Raw genomic sequence first — 16,025 nt, 5'->3', positions numbered from 1 at the left:
GCAAACCTCTTATGCTGGATCTGCTGTAAACGTAAAATGTCAAGCCTTTTGACCAATGGTATGTGAGATTAGGGCAAAACACGTCCATGTGCATCCAAGCTTGGCATCTCAAAACATGTGTGGATTCAGAGAATGCACCACTCAAATACTAAAGAAAACAAAACTGACTGCCGTCACATTCATAATTTTAATTTGGTGGCAGCAAGAATACATTTCCCCAAATGTAACATTTATTATTTGAAATTACCCAGGGGAATTTCGCGTGAGAATATATGTCCCGAGCAGCCTATGCTTGATGCAAGAGGTGACGAAATGGATTGGGTGGTCAAACCCGATCACTTGGTCGATTGCATGTCATGGTATCACACTTTTGTCCATTGAATCTCAGGATGTCAATCACTGGGTTTTCTTGTCTGGACCCAATTATTTTTCTGCGGAGCTATATTCCAGGTATATCCTTGCCGGAACTGTTTGAGTATGGACTAGGCAAACCAGGACAGGAGCAAGAGAAATGGACACATCCACCAGGGCAGGAGCGAAAGAAATTGACACAACCACCTAGGCAGGAGCGAAAGAAATGGACACAACCACCTAGGCAGGAGCGAAAGAAATGGACACAACCACCAGGGCAGGAGCGAAAGAAATGGACACAAACACCAGGGCAGGAGCGAAAGAAATGGAAGCAACCATCTAGGCAAGAGCGAAAGAAATGGACACAACCACCAGGGCAGGAGCGAAAGAAATGGACACAAACACCAGGGCAGGAGCGAAAGAAATGGATACAACCACCAGGACAGGAGCGAAAGAAATGGACACAACCACCTAGGCAGGAGCGAAATAAATGGACACAACCACCAGGGCAGGAGCGAAAGAAATGGACACAGCCACCTGGGCAGGAGCGAAAGAAATGGATACAACCACCTGGGCAGGAGCGAAAGAAATGGACACAACCACCTAGGCAGGAGCGAAAGAAATGGACTCAACCACCTAGGCAGGAGCGAAAGAAATGGACACAAACACCAGGGCAGGAGCGAAAGAAATGGCCATATCCACAAGGGCAGGAGCGAAAGAAATGGACACATCCACCAGGGCATGATAGGCTCAATCAGCCACAGCGTCTACCACACAGATAATGGTGGTCCCTTTCCCCCGGGATGTCTACAGGGCTACAAGCACACTTGCTGCGATTGACGTAGTTATGGTAGTCAGTCTTAAGAATTGTAGTTGTCAGATCACTGGTTTTCTGGTCAGTTTAAGGATGTCAAGGGTAATGATGTAGGGAGGGAGTAAAATAAACATATAATGGTGGTGGTGTTGGTGGAGGGGGGAGGATGGCAGCATAGTATGATACAGTCCTAAGATCAAGCCAATGTCACCCCACCCCACCACCACCCCCACCACCCACACACACATCAAACACCCCACACCCTATACATAATGAATGTTTCCATCACATCATCTCGTGTGCTTGAATCGTAAGAATTAGAATGCATGAACCAATATCACGGCGGGGGACACCAGAAATGCGCTTCACACATTTTATCCATGTCTTGAATCGAACCCGGGTCATCGGCGTGACGAGCGAACGCTTTAACTACTAGGCTACCCGATCGTCCCTAGTTATATATGATGGTAAATAGGACTCCAATGAGTTGAATTCCCGAGTATGTTAATCATTATGATTGTTGTTGTTGTTTGTTGTTAAACGCCACACCCAGCAATGTTCCAGTTATATGACGGCGTTGGAAAAGTACTGATGCAAATTGTCAGGGTAATGTTCATTCCAATATCCTGGTGAGACCCAGGAATTACCCGAGTTGTTAAAGCAGCACTTTGAGACACTATCTGATTATGGCTGTCGTGTTGTCATGACGTTACACGTGGACCGTGGCCTGTGGTAAGTCACGAGTGTTGTCCACCTGTATATGACGTCCCCAAACATAACATTGTGTTTCAATGAACATTAAAATACCTGTGTCCAGCATTCTCTCGACGAGAAGACGATGATTTTTAGTAATCCGTGCATTGCGTTATTTACGTTTGGGGGACAACATTTCTCAAGAATGAGTTCGAGAATTAGTGTCATAAATTATTTGTTCCAGAGAAGGGGCCTCTTGTGTGTATTAATTTCACATGTAATCGGGTTTTTTTTCTGATGAAATAAGCGACCCTAGTGCCTATCTCTTCTTAAGGTCTTAAAGGACTCTTTATATATTCACTACTATTTGAACAAACTATTTTTTTATGTTCCCCATGGTGGGGGATAGTGATAACAATTTCTTGTTGATTCATTTACGATGTACAATATTGCAGGTAGTATTGACACAAATATCACGTTATCACACTCAACTCCTTGTGTTGTCCAGGGACAGAGAAAGCCACGATTACTCAGGGACCAGTTGCGTTCGACCAAGTATGCATGTTATACCGGGTATTAGAATGTAACCTACTTTTCAATCAGTAGCTGGGATATCAGCTAAAAGGACACTCTTGACCATTACGAGCTCTGGTGTCTGGCTGCTCTTAAGCCGCGCCCAGAAGTTGTTTGATTGTCTGAAAATACAAGGCAGTATTACGCCCATCTTTTTACGGACAAGCAACTCGACGTGACTAAAAATCATAAGGTTGCATGGAATTCTTCATGTAAAAGTAAATAGAACATACGAAATTACATGAATCCATTGCGTGGTGCAATTAATGTAATGAGACGATCTTGTCCAGGGTTCCGTTGTACAAAACGATCTTAGCCCTAAGGTGATCGTAACTCCGATACCTTAACATAGACTTACGACAGTTGTTGCGCTGAGATTGTTTTGAACAACGGTACTCAGGGTGTCGTTTGTAGGCCTGCAATGCCCAGGTCTCATTGCAAGTCTACCCGTTTGTCCTACAGTCGAGAAATTACACTTGGTTTGCCAAACATTGTGACGTCCCCCCTTATATCGTACCCATAATTCGTCATTTTGTCTGTTCATTGAGACACTGTCTCGGGTGCATTTTTGGGCGTGTGCTTAGCTCAATGGTATTAGTGATTGTGAGTTACCCTACAGGCGCACACACTTTAGGTTCTGTGGGCACGTGTGTCACGTGCTTTTCATGCGGGATGAGAAATGATTTTATGATTAGATGTTGCGTTCACATGCAACTCCACAGTATTGTAAATGTACATATACATGGTTTGTTGTTGGTTGGTTTGTTGTTTAACGCCGCACTCAGCAATATTCGTGCTATATGACGGCGGTCTGTAAATAATCGAGTCTGGACCAGACAATCAAGTGATTGACATCATGAACATCGATCCACACAATTGGGATAGATGACATGCATCAACCAAGTCAGCGAGTCTGACCACCCGATCCCTTTAGTCGCCTTTTACGACAAGCATAGTCGCCTGTTACGGCAAGCATGGGTTGCTGAAGACCTATTCTACCCAGGATCTTCACAGGTCCCCTTATATATGTATCGGACGTATAATTAGAGACTGTGTGAACTAGCCGTCTATCCCCCTCGTGTGACGTGACTCACTACCATATCCTCACATGAACTGTTGCCAGTTATCTTACCTTCACACACGAACTCTGGCGCAGTGGTGACTCAGCATAACACCACTGCCACAGGCTAATTTGCATATCACGTGACCGGACTTTTCTCTTGTTTGTAAAGAAACGCGCTTTTTCAGAAATCAATGTAGAACGGACTAATGCAAGTATTTGGGGTCGCTTAATATATTGTTTTGCATAATTATATAGATATACTACTACAACTGCGACAGTGAGTTGCATGACAATATACATTTATACATCAAAAAGACCGTATCGCCAGCTCTCCGTTGGGCTTCGATGACAGCACGTGGAGCCTTACAACCAATGTAAACAAAGAATAACTACGCAAAAACAAATATATTTTCACGTATTAGGATACTTTCTTAATGAATCGTAACCATTCTTTGACGTTTGTTTATGAAAATGTGTTGACTTGTCATACATGAAACGGATGAAAAGCATATTCAACATCTTGAATGGACTGTGAAAGATGTGACGAATCGTCACATGGCGCTGGCCTGTGGCAGAGGTACTATGCTGGCTGGCTGCCGGCCGCATGGAACTCTGGGTAGGAGAGTGCTTCACACACAGTTGTTTGCTTGTATGCAACTCCATCTACGGAAGTAAAATCCTTTACCGATTCTTTTTGTTTTTAGACGGCACAACATTTGTCTTAAGTACACATTCAAATACCAATGCAAAAAGACCACAGAAATATTTTATGAGTTTTATTTTAACAATTAAAATGAAATGACCAAAGTAAAATTCATGAGGAACAGACATGATATTCAACATTTATAAAACCTCGCTATATGCACTAAACCAGAAGTTGCTATCCATACAGTTGTACGTTTTCTTATTCGTAAAATGACAGCGCAGTGGAAAAGCAATCATTTGCAAGTCTTATAAAAAACATACATTCACATGAGACTCACCGAACCTTTACATTAAACATGACATTGATCATAAAGTTGATATTAAGTCAACTCCTAATAGAATGATTATAACGAAATACCCAATTTAACGGACGAAGGCTAAATTCGAAAATAGAGAAAGGGCAAATCCAAAGTGAAGATATACTTTTTCGATGAAATATCTACAACAAAGAAATATATATACAAAAATGCATACTTCGAAAACCTTTATACCTACGAAAGAATATATTCAGTCAACTCCTGATAAAAGAATGATTAGCAGGATATAGCCGCAATAACGCACCAATCGTGTTGATAAACGGTGTACATTGCTATTTCAAAGACCTGAATTCGCACTGCATTTGTTATCGTATGTCGTTAACCAGGAATGTATGACACACACTATGCGGCAAAAACCTTTCTATAATCATAAGAAATATCTTCTGATAACAGGGTCTATCGTTCGATTCTGACAATATACTAGTATATAAACATATGTTTATAGTGATGATATAGTGACGAAGGTGAGCGTATCTTGTCCAAACCGGTGGCCAACAAGCACAATAAGTGATTGTATAAAGTACAATGTTCCTCTGAGATTTGTAAACAAGAGGAGTCTTAAAGATCAACCCTTAAAATGGCTGCAAAACAATGTGACTGTTTTAACGATCACTGCATCAGGCTTTGCTAAAGATCACGCGTTTTCGGTTTCGCTTCCGAAGACAGTCAACGACTCTTCCACAGTCAAGAAGCACCACTCCGGCAAACGCAAGGACAAAGAAGACGATTCCAACCTTTCCGATTGCCTGGGCAGTTGGCCGGTCGTCACTAGCCGATGTCTTTTCACGTTTGTAGGACGAGAGTGTCTTCTTTTCCAATGTAAGTTTCTTTATTAGCTCTTTCATTTCATCCACTGAAGGCCCAGCAGATGAAAGCCAGACACACGTGGTGTTGGTTGTTGTGCAGTTTGGGCCTACAGAAACATTACACATACATATACGTCTATGTTTGTTTGTTTGTTGTTTAACGAGGCACTAAGCAATATATCAATCACTGGATTGTCTGGTCCAGACTCGATTATTTACAGACCGCCGTCATATAGTTGTAATATTGCTGAGTGCGGCGTTAAACAACAAACCAACCAATTAGAACAATACAGCTCCAGTGGATCCATCCAATTCTGTAAACCTTTTATCGTACTACAAAACAGACCTATATCATCAAAAAAAAGCAACAGAAATATCTTAATATCTGGGTGCAGCTGTATACCATCAGTACAATTACCTTAATTTGTGCAGCTAGTTCATTGACGAAAAAACAGAACAGGAAGGGGCTAAGAATACAGCCTTGGCGTACACCAAAGTTACTTATGAAGACATCAGAATATATTCCCCGGTATTTAACACATGACTTTACATGTTGATAAATATTGCTTAATAATTTACCCATTTTGTTACTCACACCATTTTAAAAGAAATAATGCCCATATGATATTTCTGTTTACCGAATTAAACGCTTTTTGAAACCTTAAAAATATTGCATAACTCTTTCCACCTTTTCTCTGCATGTATTTGTGAATAATCGCATTAAGTATGAAATTAATACCCGTGGTTGAGTACCCTTGTCTAAAACCTGCTTTTTCTTCCGACATTTTATCTAATAATTCTGACCAAAAGGTGACTCTTTTATTGATAATAGAAACAAATATTTTGCTACAAACACTCAGAAGGGTAATTCCTCGCTAATTGTTTGTGTCGGTACATGACCCTGATTTATGTAGGAGAATTATCACACAAATAGTCCACTTTATGGGGAAATAACGTTTCTAAAATCATATTAAACAGTAATTCAAAGTGTGGGAGTAGAATATTGACAGAATGTTTAAGAACTCTGGAATTAAACCATCTATCCCGGAACTCTTGCTGTTGTTTCAAATCGTAGATAGCTTTTTGAATTTCCTCTCTCAAGAATTGCAGCAGTTATGTCATTGTCATCCTGATCTGATAATTCACAGTAAGTATCACTCCTGACACCATTACCAATAAACGTTATTTTTGAAATAATCATACCATTCATCAATTTCAATATTACTTTTAGACTAATAATGGGGATTTAGCTTTCCGAGGGTTGTCCAAACTTCTTTCGACGACTTAATGTCATCTTCCAAATATTGTTTTTTCCTTTTCAAGAAATATAAGCTTCTTTTCCCTGCACGTGGTTTTGTTAAGATTTTTAATTCTTGTATATTCCCTTAACGACTGCAAATCTTTATCTCTTCTGAATTTGTTGAGGCATGTACATGTCTTTTTTAGTAACTGACATTCCCAATCAAACCATTGTTGTGTTTTCTTATCCATGTGAACTACTTTCTTCATTTCGTCACCAGCAAAGGAGAGTGCCTCTCTAATAACCTCGATACTTTCATCAATATTTGTGAATACGGCATCAACTGCTTTTTCAACAAGTGATAAAAACTTATCTGAAGATAAGTTACAAAGAAATATTTCTTCTTTATCAGTTCTCCATTTAAATGTAATGTACTTGCATACTCGATATCATCATAACCATCAATGCCTGAATGAAACGTACGTAAAGACAGTACTAAAGTAACACGTTGCGACTCGTAACGTGGGTCAATGTTGAATGTTTTGCAGAGGTCAAACATGTGTACTGTGGAGGTAATATAGTCATTTACGCTCGCCCCAGTACTATCACGATGTACCTTCTTTGCCTAAAGTGACAGAGGGTGATATCACAGAGGTCAAACATGTGTACTGTGGAGGTAATATAGTCATTTACGCTCGCCCCAGTACTATCACGATGTACCTTCTTTGCCTAAAGTGACAGAGGGCGATATCACAGAGGTCAAACATGTGTACTGTGGAGGTAATATAGTCATTTACGCTCGCCCCTGTTCTATCACGATGTACCTTCTTTGCCTAAAGTGACAGAGTGTGATATCACAGAGGTCAAACATGTGTACTGTGGAGGTAATATAGTCATTTACGCTCGCCCCCGTACTATCACGATGTACCTTCTTTGCCTAAAGTGACAGAGGGTGATATCACAGAGGTCAAACATGTGTACTGTGGAGGTAATATAGTCATTTACGAGCGCCCCCGTACTATCACGATGTACCTTCTTTGCCTAAAGTGACAGAGGGCGATATCACAGAACAGGGAATATCTCACTTAATTCAAAACTGTCAAGCGTATGTGTGTGCGTGATGAATGCATTTTGAATTTTATTCGACTCCAAAGTAAGGGTTAATTAAAGAGGGGGGAAATGTATATGTCCTCTGGCATCCAGGGGGTTAATCAACATCGTTTAAACATTTCAATTTCTTAAAAGTACGATAAGAATAATTGTATTAGGTTTTTTTAAATCCACGAGGTTGATGCTTTGAAATAATTATCTCTTGCCATTGGAAAATCTGCAGTCAAGCAGTAAATGTGGTGCTTGAATATCTCAGGTATTCCCTATCAAGTGAAGATTCCGGGGTAGAATAGATCTTCAGCAACCAATACTTGCCGTAAAAGGCGACTGTGTTTGTCGTAAAAGGCGACTAAAGGGATCGGGTACACCGGTGGTCAGGCTTGCTGACTTGGTTTGATACATGTCATCGATCCCAATTGCGTGGATCGATGCTCATGTTGTCAATCACTGGATTGTCTGGTCCAGACTCGATTATTTTACAGACCGCCGTCATATAGCTGGAATATTGCTGAGTTAAACAACAAACAAACAAACTTAATGATCGTTTTGGAACATTGATCTGTCTTGTCAAAGGTCAAGATCATCCTCAAAACGAAAGCCTGAAAACTCGTTATCACCTACCTCAAGAAGGATTTACTTGGTACGTGCTATCCTAATGCCAGGGGCCAGACCCGAAATGTAAGGTCACGGTGGGACCAAATGATGACAATCAATGACGTAAGTGATAGCCACTGTGGCATTTAGTTAGTTAGTTTGTTGTTTAACGACGCACTCAGCAATATTCCAGCTATATGGCGGCGGTCTGTAAATAATCGAGTCTTTACCAGACAATCCAGGGATTGACATCATGAGCATCGATCCACGCAATTGGGAAACGATGACTTGCATCAACCAAGTCAGCGAACTTGACCACCCGATCCAGTTCGTCGCCTTTTACGACAAGCATGGGTTGCTGAAGACCTAGTCTACCCCGGATCTTCACAGGGCCACTTTGACTTTTGATGGGAAGCATATGCTTGTTTTTTTCGTCTTAAGATAAGACCGGCCAAGGGATATCATATTTAGTTTCTAATTCTGGTTCGTCACTTATTGTGAACTGGAATAAGCAACAGAACAAACACAGCACCAGTCTTCGAGTCCGATTTAGAACACAACCCCTTCTGTCCAATGTGTCAAAAAGAAGAGGACAATCACTTATGTTATTCTGACAGTGTTTGTACTTACACAAGTTTTCTGGCAATTGCATCACTGGAGTTGTTTTTCCATTAGATGATGTAGTTGCGTCTGGTGTTTGAGCAGATTCTGACTTGACAGTTGTTACATCGGATTCTGAAGTTGTTACATCGGATTTAGGAGTTGCAATTGATGCAGACGCGGCTGAAGTATTTGCAGTTGCTTTCGGAGTAGTGGGAGATGATGCTGATGTGATTTTTTCTGATGTTGAAGCAGATTCTGTTTCCACAGTTGTTACATCGGATTCTGAAGTTGTTACATCGGATTCTGAAGTTTTTACATCGGATTCAGTAGTTGACTCCGCCGCAGCTGGAGCTGTTGCAGCTGCGTTCGTAGTACCGATACTGGATGATAATACAGAGGTTGATCCATTGGTCACTGTACACATCCCCACGGTAGAATTGATCTCGGTGACATTTGGTGACAAATCTGCCACTTTTGCTGTGAAGAAAAATGTTTGTACAATGATGACGCTTTGAACATTATTCCAGTCAATCATAGCCTGTCATCTTAATGTGGGAGGAAAGCCCGCAGTGAAGCAGGTCGCACACGTTTATCGATTTGGTAAAACCAATGAGAATAGGTATGGTGCTGACAAACTTACAAACATAATCGGGGGGAACAGGCTGACTGTTTGATTGGCATTCTAGAATTTGGTGAGTAAATTAGAAAACGTACACCTTTATAGATTACAACTTCTGGGTTATTGCATTGAGCAATGTCAGTGGTTTACTGAGTGTTGTACCGGAAAACAATTGCATCGGAATTACGCGGGTTTGATCTGTTTAATTCTGGTTCAGGAAGAAAATGTACAAGAGGTTCCTTCAATATAATTTGTGTCCGTGCCTTGAAACACAGCGGTGCTTTACGACAGTGCAGTTGGCAATAGCTCATTGCATTCTGGGTATCCGAGGTAGACAGTTCCACTAGCTTGCTGCTGCTCGTCACGAGAGGCGATTTACTTGGGAGTCCATGGGGTTTCGGGGTAAGAACTGATCACCAGCAAGCCATGCTTGTCAGAAGAGGTGACAAAATGGATTGGCTGATCTGAGTCGTATCCCAAAGCGTGGATCGATGTTCATGATATCAGTCATTGGATTCTCGATACTTGACAGATCGCGGTCAGATAGCTGGAATACTGATGAATGCCGCTCTAAACAACAAAGATACACACGCATTCCGAGAAATATTTTGGGTCACATGACAAATAAATGGTCTCCAATAAGCGAGAACTACCCTCAGCCTTCGGAAATTAATTGTTTCTGAAAAACAGTACAGTTGCTTTCTACTCGTTCTGATAGTCTAGCGATACAGTATCAGAGAGCGTTGTGGGAATTACAATAGTTTCCATAATAGCATTGATTCCAGGGATGTTAAAAGACCGACGATACATTGATAAACACAATTCTTAATCTTCACTTTTACCGTTTAGTAGGCATCACTAGTGCGAACGTCCCGAGGAAACAGTCCCGAGTACGAAGTAATATCGTTTGTATATATTTACACGTTCCAAACAACAGTCGTCCGGAAGGCTGAGTGGTCTTACTGTGACAATCATCGTAACTGGTCTAAGCAATAGGTCATCTCTTGCCATCATACTGTTGTTGAGCTCTGCATATTACGAAATATATTTCAAGATATATCCAGATCGTACTTGTTATGTTGTCGTCGAATTCTCGCATGTTTTTGGGGCGTTCTCAACTCATCTCTGCCCCTAGCTTAGTTAGCAGCTCCATAAGGCTTATGGATGTGACGACGACCGTCGTGGATAAGACACAAAGATTAGACAGTCGTGAAAAGGTGAAAAATCAAGGGTACTTTCACAAACGTTATTAATGCATTTATCATGAAACTTGGTATGTACCTTGGCCCAAATCAGGCCAAAGGATTTTATAGAAGCAGGTTGTATGATTTTCAGTCTCTGAAGTATGCTCATCTCTTCAACTATTGATGTATATATGTCTGTGTGTCTTAACACATATTACAAAATCACTTGTCAATTATGTATTTGTGACAAAGATAACGTCTTGTTATTGTGAAACATGGACGTATCATACTTTCTCTTAAATGACATTACTGAATATACATCAATGGAATAATCCAACACGGACCTAGATAATGTTTTGACCTATGATATGAGAAGGTCAAAGGTAAAGGTCAATAAATGGAAAGATCTTACTAATGTGTTTGTAGTTAAACTTTCGAAAAAACATATTGATGCTGAGAATTTACCGTCTTAAGGTTGAGGCGACACGTCGCTAAATACAGTAAACCAAAAGTTGTTATCTTTAAAATTGCAAGTTTTCCTATTTTCACACCAATGAAACAGTTATTTTAGTTAATTCTTGGTCAAAACAAGTTAAAGTGAAGATTGAGGTTTTGGTAAAACATGGTTATCTCCTGGTGACCTCTACGACCATAAAACTTTTTAAATGCATGTATCCCATCACATAAAACACTGACATTTAAAAGGTCATCATTGGTGTTATTGTGAAACGGCATTTCTTCCAATGTCAGTTACTGTTGCACTTCACAGTGAAGGTATCTTGATAAGGTAAGGGTCTAGAGATTATGTTTTGGAATGTACGTGGAATGTTAACATAATGGGAGCATTGGAAAACTAACAGTGAGGAGCTGCTTCTGTTTATATACTTGTAAACACCTTCACTGGTTCTGAACAATGGCCTATGACACACAAGACTCACCGCAGTACGTTCCATTATAAACAGTTACCGAAGATGACTCGATGCTGGCACATTCGTCTGTAACCGAAATGTTAGAGCAATGAAAGACTCGATTTGATTTATTTCATTATCTTACCCACTTTTACCCACCAAATATGTTCGTCGACCAAAGTTCACACACGTGTATTTACGGCTATTTAACTTTTACAGTACGAGACGTGTGTTGTTGTTACTTACGAGATGTGTGTAATTGTTGTGAATTGTTGTACAGGACGTTACTGAATCTTGTTTATGAACCAGCTGTAACATAATACTCTGATTTTGCCGATCACTGCGAGGAAAGTATCCTGTTGTGTTACACTTCACATCAATTATACAACGTAGTGCTTGTACTAAGAATGAACGGGGATAATTGTGATGCAAATACCCGTTTGAAAAACGATATCTTTTAAAACACCAGGCGGAAATAGCTGTAATATTACCAATGCGACGTAAAGCAATATTATTTCTTTCATTTGAAACACCAAATAAACACTGATGATGGAACACTTTATTGACATGTACATGTCTATATATTTGTGTAGATACACGTGCTTATAAAATGAATACGTTTGTGACAAAAACTTTGTCGCTAGGTCAGGAGGCATGCTCAACAGTTTTCCATCGACTCTAGGGCAAGTCGTTCTGCTACAGTTGTCTGTTTTGTCCCTTCAGGTCCATCATAGTCATAGTCGAACTCCGAGTTTTGCAGAAAACCAAGAACATGGTTAAAAATAGCCATGTAGTCGAATACATAATAGGCTGCCACAAAGAGACTGTTGCTTCTAAGATTGTTCTTGGCAAGGTATATTTGTCTGCACACACACACAGTAGATGCATTTTGGTCTTACCAAGTTATGAGAACAAAATATTTAACCAACAAAATGATGCTAAATGCAATCTTAATAACTGTTATGTTCTGTTGGTATGAATAATATCGAAATATAATGAAGGGAAAGGGAAGCCAGCCATACGGTTTAACGCCGCTTTTAACAGTATTCCAGTTATATCGCAGCGTGCAGCTTAATGTGGGAGGAAAGCCCGAAGTGATGTAGCCCGAACCAACAAACCAACAAACCAACCAATCAAATTCCTTACATGGACTACACGGAAGGTAAATCAGACGTTAATCCAAGAGGTCACATACTGACCCAGTTCTTCTGCTCACACTTGGTAGGACATTTGCGAACGGGTGGACCTATTCTTTTTGTGTGTTTGTTTATGTTTAGCACTCAGGAATATTCTAGCTGTTTGACGGCAGTCTGTACATGGACCACACAATGCAGTGATTGGTATCATGAGCATCGATCTACGCACTTAAGGTACATGACATGACATGCATCAACCAAGTCAGCGAACCTGGCCTCCCGATCCCGTCAGTCGCCTCTTACGGCAATCAGGGGTTGCTGAAGAAAAAATTCTAACCCGGATTTCACGGTTTGGACCTATTCTAATGTGAGGAGGAGAATTCATGGATGTCAACTTCTTTATTATGGGGAACACAACTTTTTAGAGTCTATGCCTACTCCTTCAGATGGTTTGTATGCATGTATCCCATCACATAAAACACTGACATTTAAAAGGTCATCATTGGTGTTATTGTGAAACGGCATTTCTTCCAATGTCAGTTACTGTTGCACTTCACAGTGAAGGTATCTTGATAAGGTAAGGGTCTAGAGATTATGTTTTGGAATGTACATGGAATGTTAACATAATGGGAGCATTGGAAAACTAACAGTGAGGAGCTGCTTCTGTTTATATACTTGTAAACACCTTCACTGGTTCTGAACAATGGCCTATGACACACAAGACTCACCGCAGTACGTTCCATTATAAACAGTTACCGAAGATGACTCGATGCTGGCACATTCGTCTGTAACCGAAATGTTAGAACAATGAAAGACTCGATTAGATTTATTTCATTATCTTACCCACTTTTACCCACCAAATTTGTTCGTCGACCAAAGTTCACACACGTGTATTTACGGCTATTTAACTTTTACAGTCCGAGACGTGTGTTGTTGTTACTTACGAGATGTGTGTAATTGTTGTGAATTGTTGTACAGGACGTTACTGAATCTTGTTTATGAACCAGCTGTAACATAATACTCTGATTTTTCCGATCACTGCGAGGAACGTATCCTGTTGTGTTACACTTCACATCAATTATACAACGTAGTGCTTGTACTAAGAATGAACGGGGATAATTGTGATGCAAATACCCGTTTGAAAACACCAGGCGGAAATAGCTGTAATATTACCAATGCGACGTAAAGCAATATTATTTCTTTCATTTGAAACACCAAATAAACACTGATGATGGAACACTTTATTGACATGTACATGTCTATATATTTGTGTAGATGCACGTGCTTATAAAATGAATACGTTTGTGCCAAAAAATTTTCGCTAGGTCAGGAGGGATGCTCAACAGTTTTCCATCGACTCTAGGGCAAGTCGTTCTGCTACAGTTGTCTGTTTTGTCCCTTCAGGTCCATCATAGTCATAGTCGAACTCCGAGTTTTGCAGAAAACCAAGAACATGGTTAAAAATAGCCATGTAGTCGAATACATAATAGGCTGCCACAAAGACACTGTTGCTTCTAAGATTGTTCTTGGCAAGGTATATTTGTCTGCACACACACACAGTAGATGCATTTTGGTCTTACCAAGTTATGAGAACAAAATATTTAACCAACAAAATGATTCTAAATGCAATCTTAATAACTGTTATGTTCTGTTGGTATGAATAATATCGAAATATAATGAAGGGAAAGGGAAGCCAGCCAAACGGTTTAACGCCACTTTTAACAGTATTCCAGTTATATCGCAGCGTGCAGCTTAATGTGGGAGGAAAGCCCGAAGTGATGTAGCCCGAACCAACAAACCAACAAACCAACCAATCAAATTCCTTACATGGAGTACACGGAAGGTAAATCAGACGTTTATCCAAGAGGTCACATACTGACCCAGTTCTTCTGCTCACACTGGGTAGGACATTTGCGAACGGGTGGACCTATTCTTTTTGTGTGTTTGTTTATGTTTAGCACTCCGGAATATTCTAGCTGTTTGACGGCAGTCTGTACATGGACCACACAATGCAGTGATTGGTATCATGAGCATCGATCTACGCACTTAAGGTACATGACATGACATGCATCAACCAAGACAGCGAGCCTGGCCTCCCGATCCCGTCAGTCGCCTCTTACGGCAATCAGGGGTTGCTGAAGAAAAAATTCTAACCCGGATTTCACGGTTTGGACCTATTCTAATGTGAGGAGGAGAATTCATGGATGTCAACTTCTTTATTATGGGGAACACAACTTTTTAGAGTCTATGCCTACTCCTTCAGATGGTTTGGATAAACCCTAGGGCATCCTCTAACCGCCGATGTGATATTGTAAGGGTGTCTGGGTATATAGTGGAGTCTGGAGCCACGAGTATATCAAAGTAATGTATTTCAAATAGAAAAGTACATGCACATGAACTATATTTATATAGTTTTATAGTAATAGTTATTTGGTTAATGGAGTGGTATAACATACGAATAACCAACGTAATCAATGAGATGTAAATCTGTCAAGAGCAATACGTAACAGCGTTACATAAGTATTTCTTTAAAGAAATACTGCAAAGTATATAGACAGGCGGAAAAGAAATTTCACACTCTGACATACTGATAAATGGTACGCAGAAACTCCATATAAGAGTGAACAGCTTCCGTCATATAGCTGGAATACTGCTGAGTAAACAACACACACACAAACGAATAACAAACCTGGGAGTAAATATAGTTAACAATTAAAGGTTTTATTTTCCAAAACTTAAAATACTTACTTGTCTCCTTTTCACACACGGTCGCATATTTACGAGTACACTCCTTGTTTTTCAATTTATAATTATGTCTATACAGGACACAGTTCTTAGTTCCTTGACTGTTACTTCCGACTTGGGCCAACGGTATGAATTTCCCGGGATCAGTACAGTCTGACCATTTAAATGAAGCGGCGTTGTGTGAGTCCGGTTTCAAGTCATAAAGACCAATCCAGATGTCACCAGGGTCGCTGATGGTCAAGAGATATAGATCAAGTACTGGCCTTACAACATGATATTAGTAGTACACATGTTACGATCATATGTAGTTGTACCGATGTTATAATTACTATAATTATGTTGTAGTACTGAAAGTTGTAATGTTGATAATTTACTTGAAACTGATCAAGGGTATCAGTAGCAGAAAAAGGACACATCTTTATGTAAACGTGTGACGAAACTATTGAAATTCATTTCAACAAATAACGGGTAGCCATTCTCACACCTCGTGTTCATGAAATCCCGATTAGGTTGCCAATTCTGTACAAAATTCTTGAAAAGAAAATCCTGATCGTTTCGTGATAT

General features: G+C 40.2%; 2 protein-coding genes across 2 annotated transcripts; one reads left to right on the top strand and one right to left on the bottom strand.

Annotated features, from left to right (window-relative positions):
- Positions 1-389: 389 nt before the first annotated feature.
- LOC125377702 (snake venom metalloprotease inhibitor 02A10-like) lies at positions 390-1,133 on the top strand. The gene has a single exon (XM_048391683.1). The coding sequence runs from the start codon at positions 390-392 to the stop codon at positions 1,131-1,133; it is 744 nt and encodes a 247-aa protein (XP_048247640.1).
- A 3,122-nt stretch (positions 1,134-4,255) lies between these two features.
- On the bottom strand, positions 4,256-15,521 carry LOC125377705 (location of vulva defective 1-like). Its single transcript, XM_048391698.1, has 5 exons — positions 15,465-15,521; positions 13,445-13,501; positions 11,611-11,667; positions 8,897-9,346; positions 4,256-5,429 (listed from the first exon to the last, which is right to left on the bottom strand). The coding sequence occupies exons 4-5, from the start codon at positions 9,291-9,293 to the stop codon at positions 5,134-5,136; spliced, it is 693 nt and encodes a 230-aa protein (XP_048247655.1). The 5' UTR covers positions 9,294-9,346; positions 11,611-11,667; positions 13,445-13,501; positions 15,465-15,521; the 3' UTR covers positions 4,256-5,133.
- Between the last annotated feature and the right edge of the window lie 504 nt (positions 15,522-16,025).

This window comes from Haliotis rufescens, unplaced genomic scaffold, assembly GCF_023055435.1.
Source record: "Haliotis rufescens isolate VD_foot unplaced genomic scaffold, xgHalRufe1.0.p SCAF_95, whole genome shotgun sequence".
NCBI classification, from domain to species: domain Eukaryota; kingdom Metazoa; phylum Mollusca; class Gastropoda; order Lepetellida; family Haliotidae; genus Haliotis; species Haliotis rufescens.
The sequence above is the reverse complement of the archived record's forward strand: the minus strand, read 5'-3'. Positions and strand labels throughout refer to the sequence as shown.

Bases quoted from the DNA above. Each gene is read 5' to 3' on its own strand.
- LOC125377702 (XM_048391683.1), top strand. From the start codon at position 390: ATGTCAATCACTGGGTTTTCTTGTCTGGACCCAATTATTTTTCTGCGG.
- LOC125377705 (XM_048391698.1), bottom strand. From the start codon at position 9,293: ATGTGTACAGTGACCAATGGATCAACCTCTGTATTATCATCCAGTATC. The intron at 5,430-8,896 runs GTAAGTACAAAC...ATGTTTCTGTAG, and splicing joins GCAATTGCCAGAAAACTTGT to GCCCAAACTGCACAACAACC.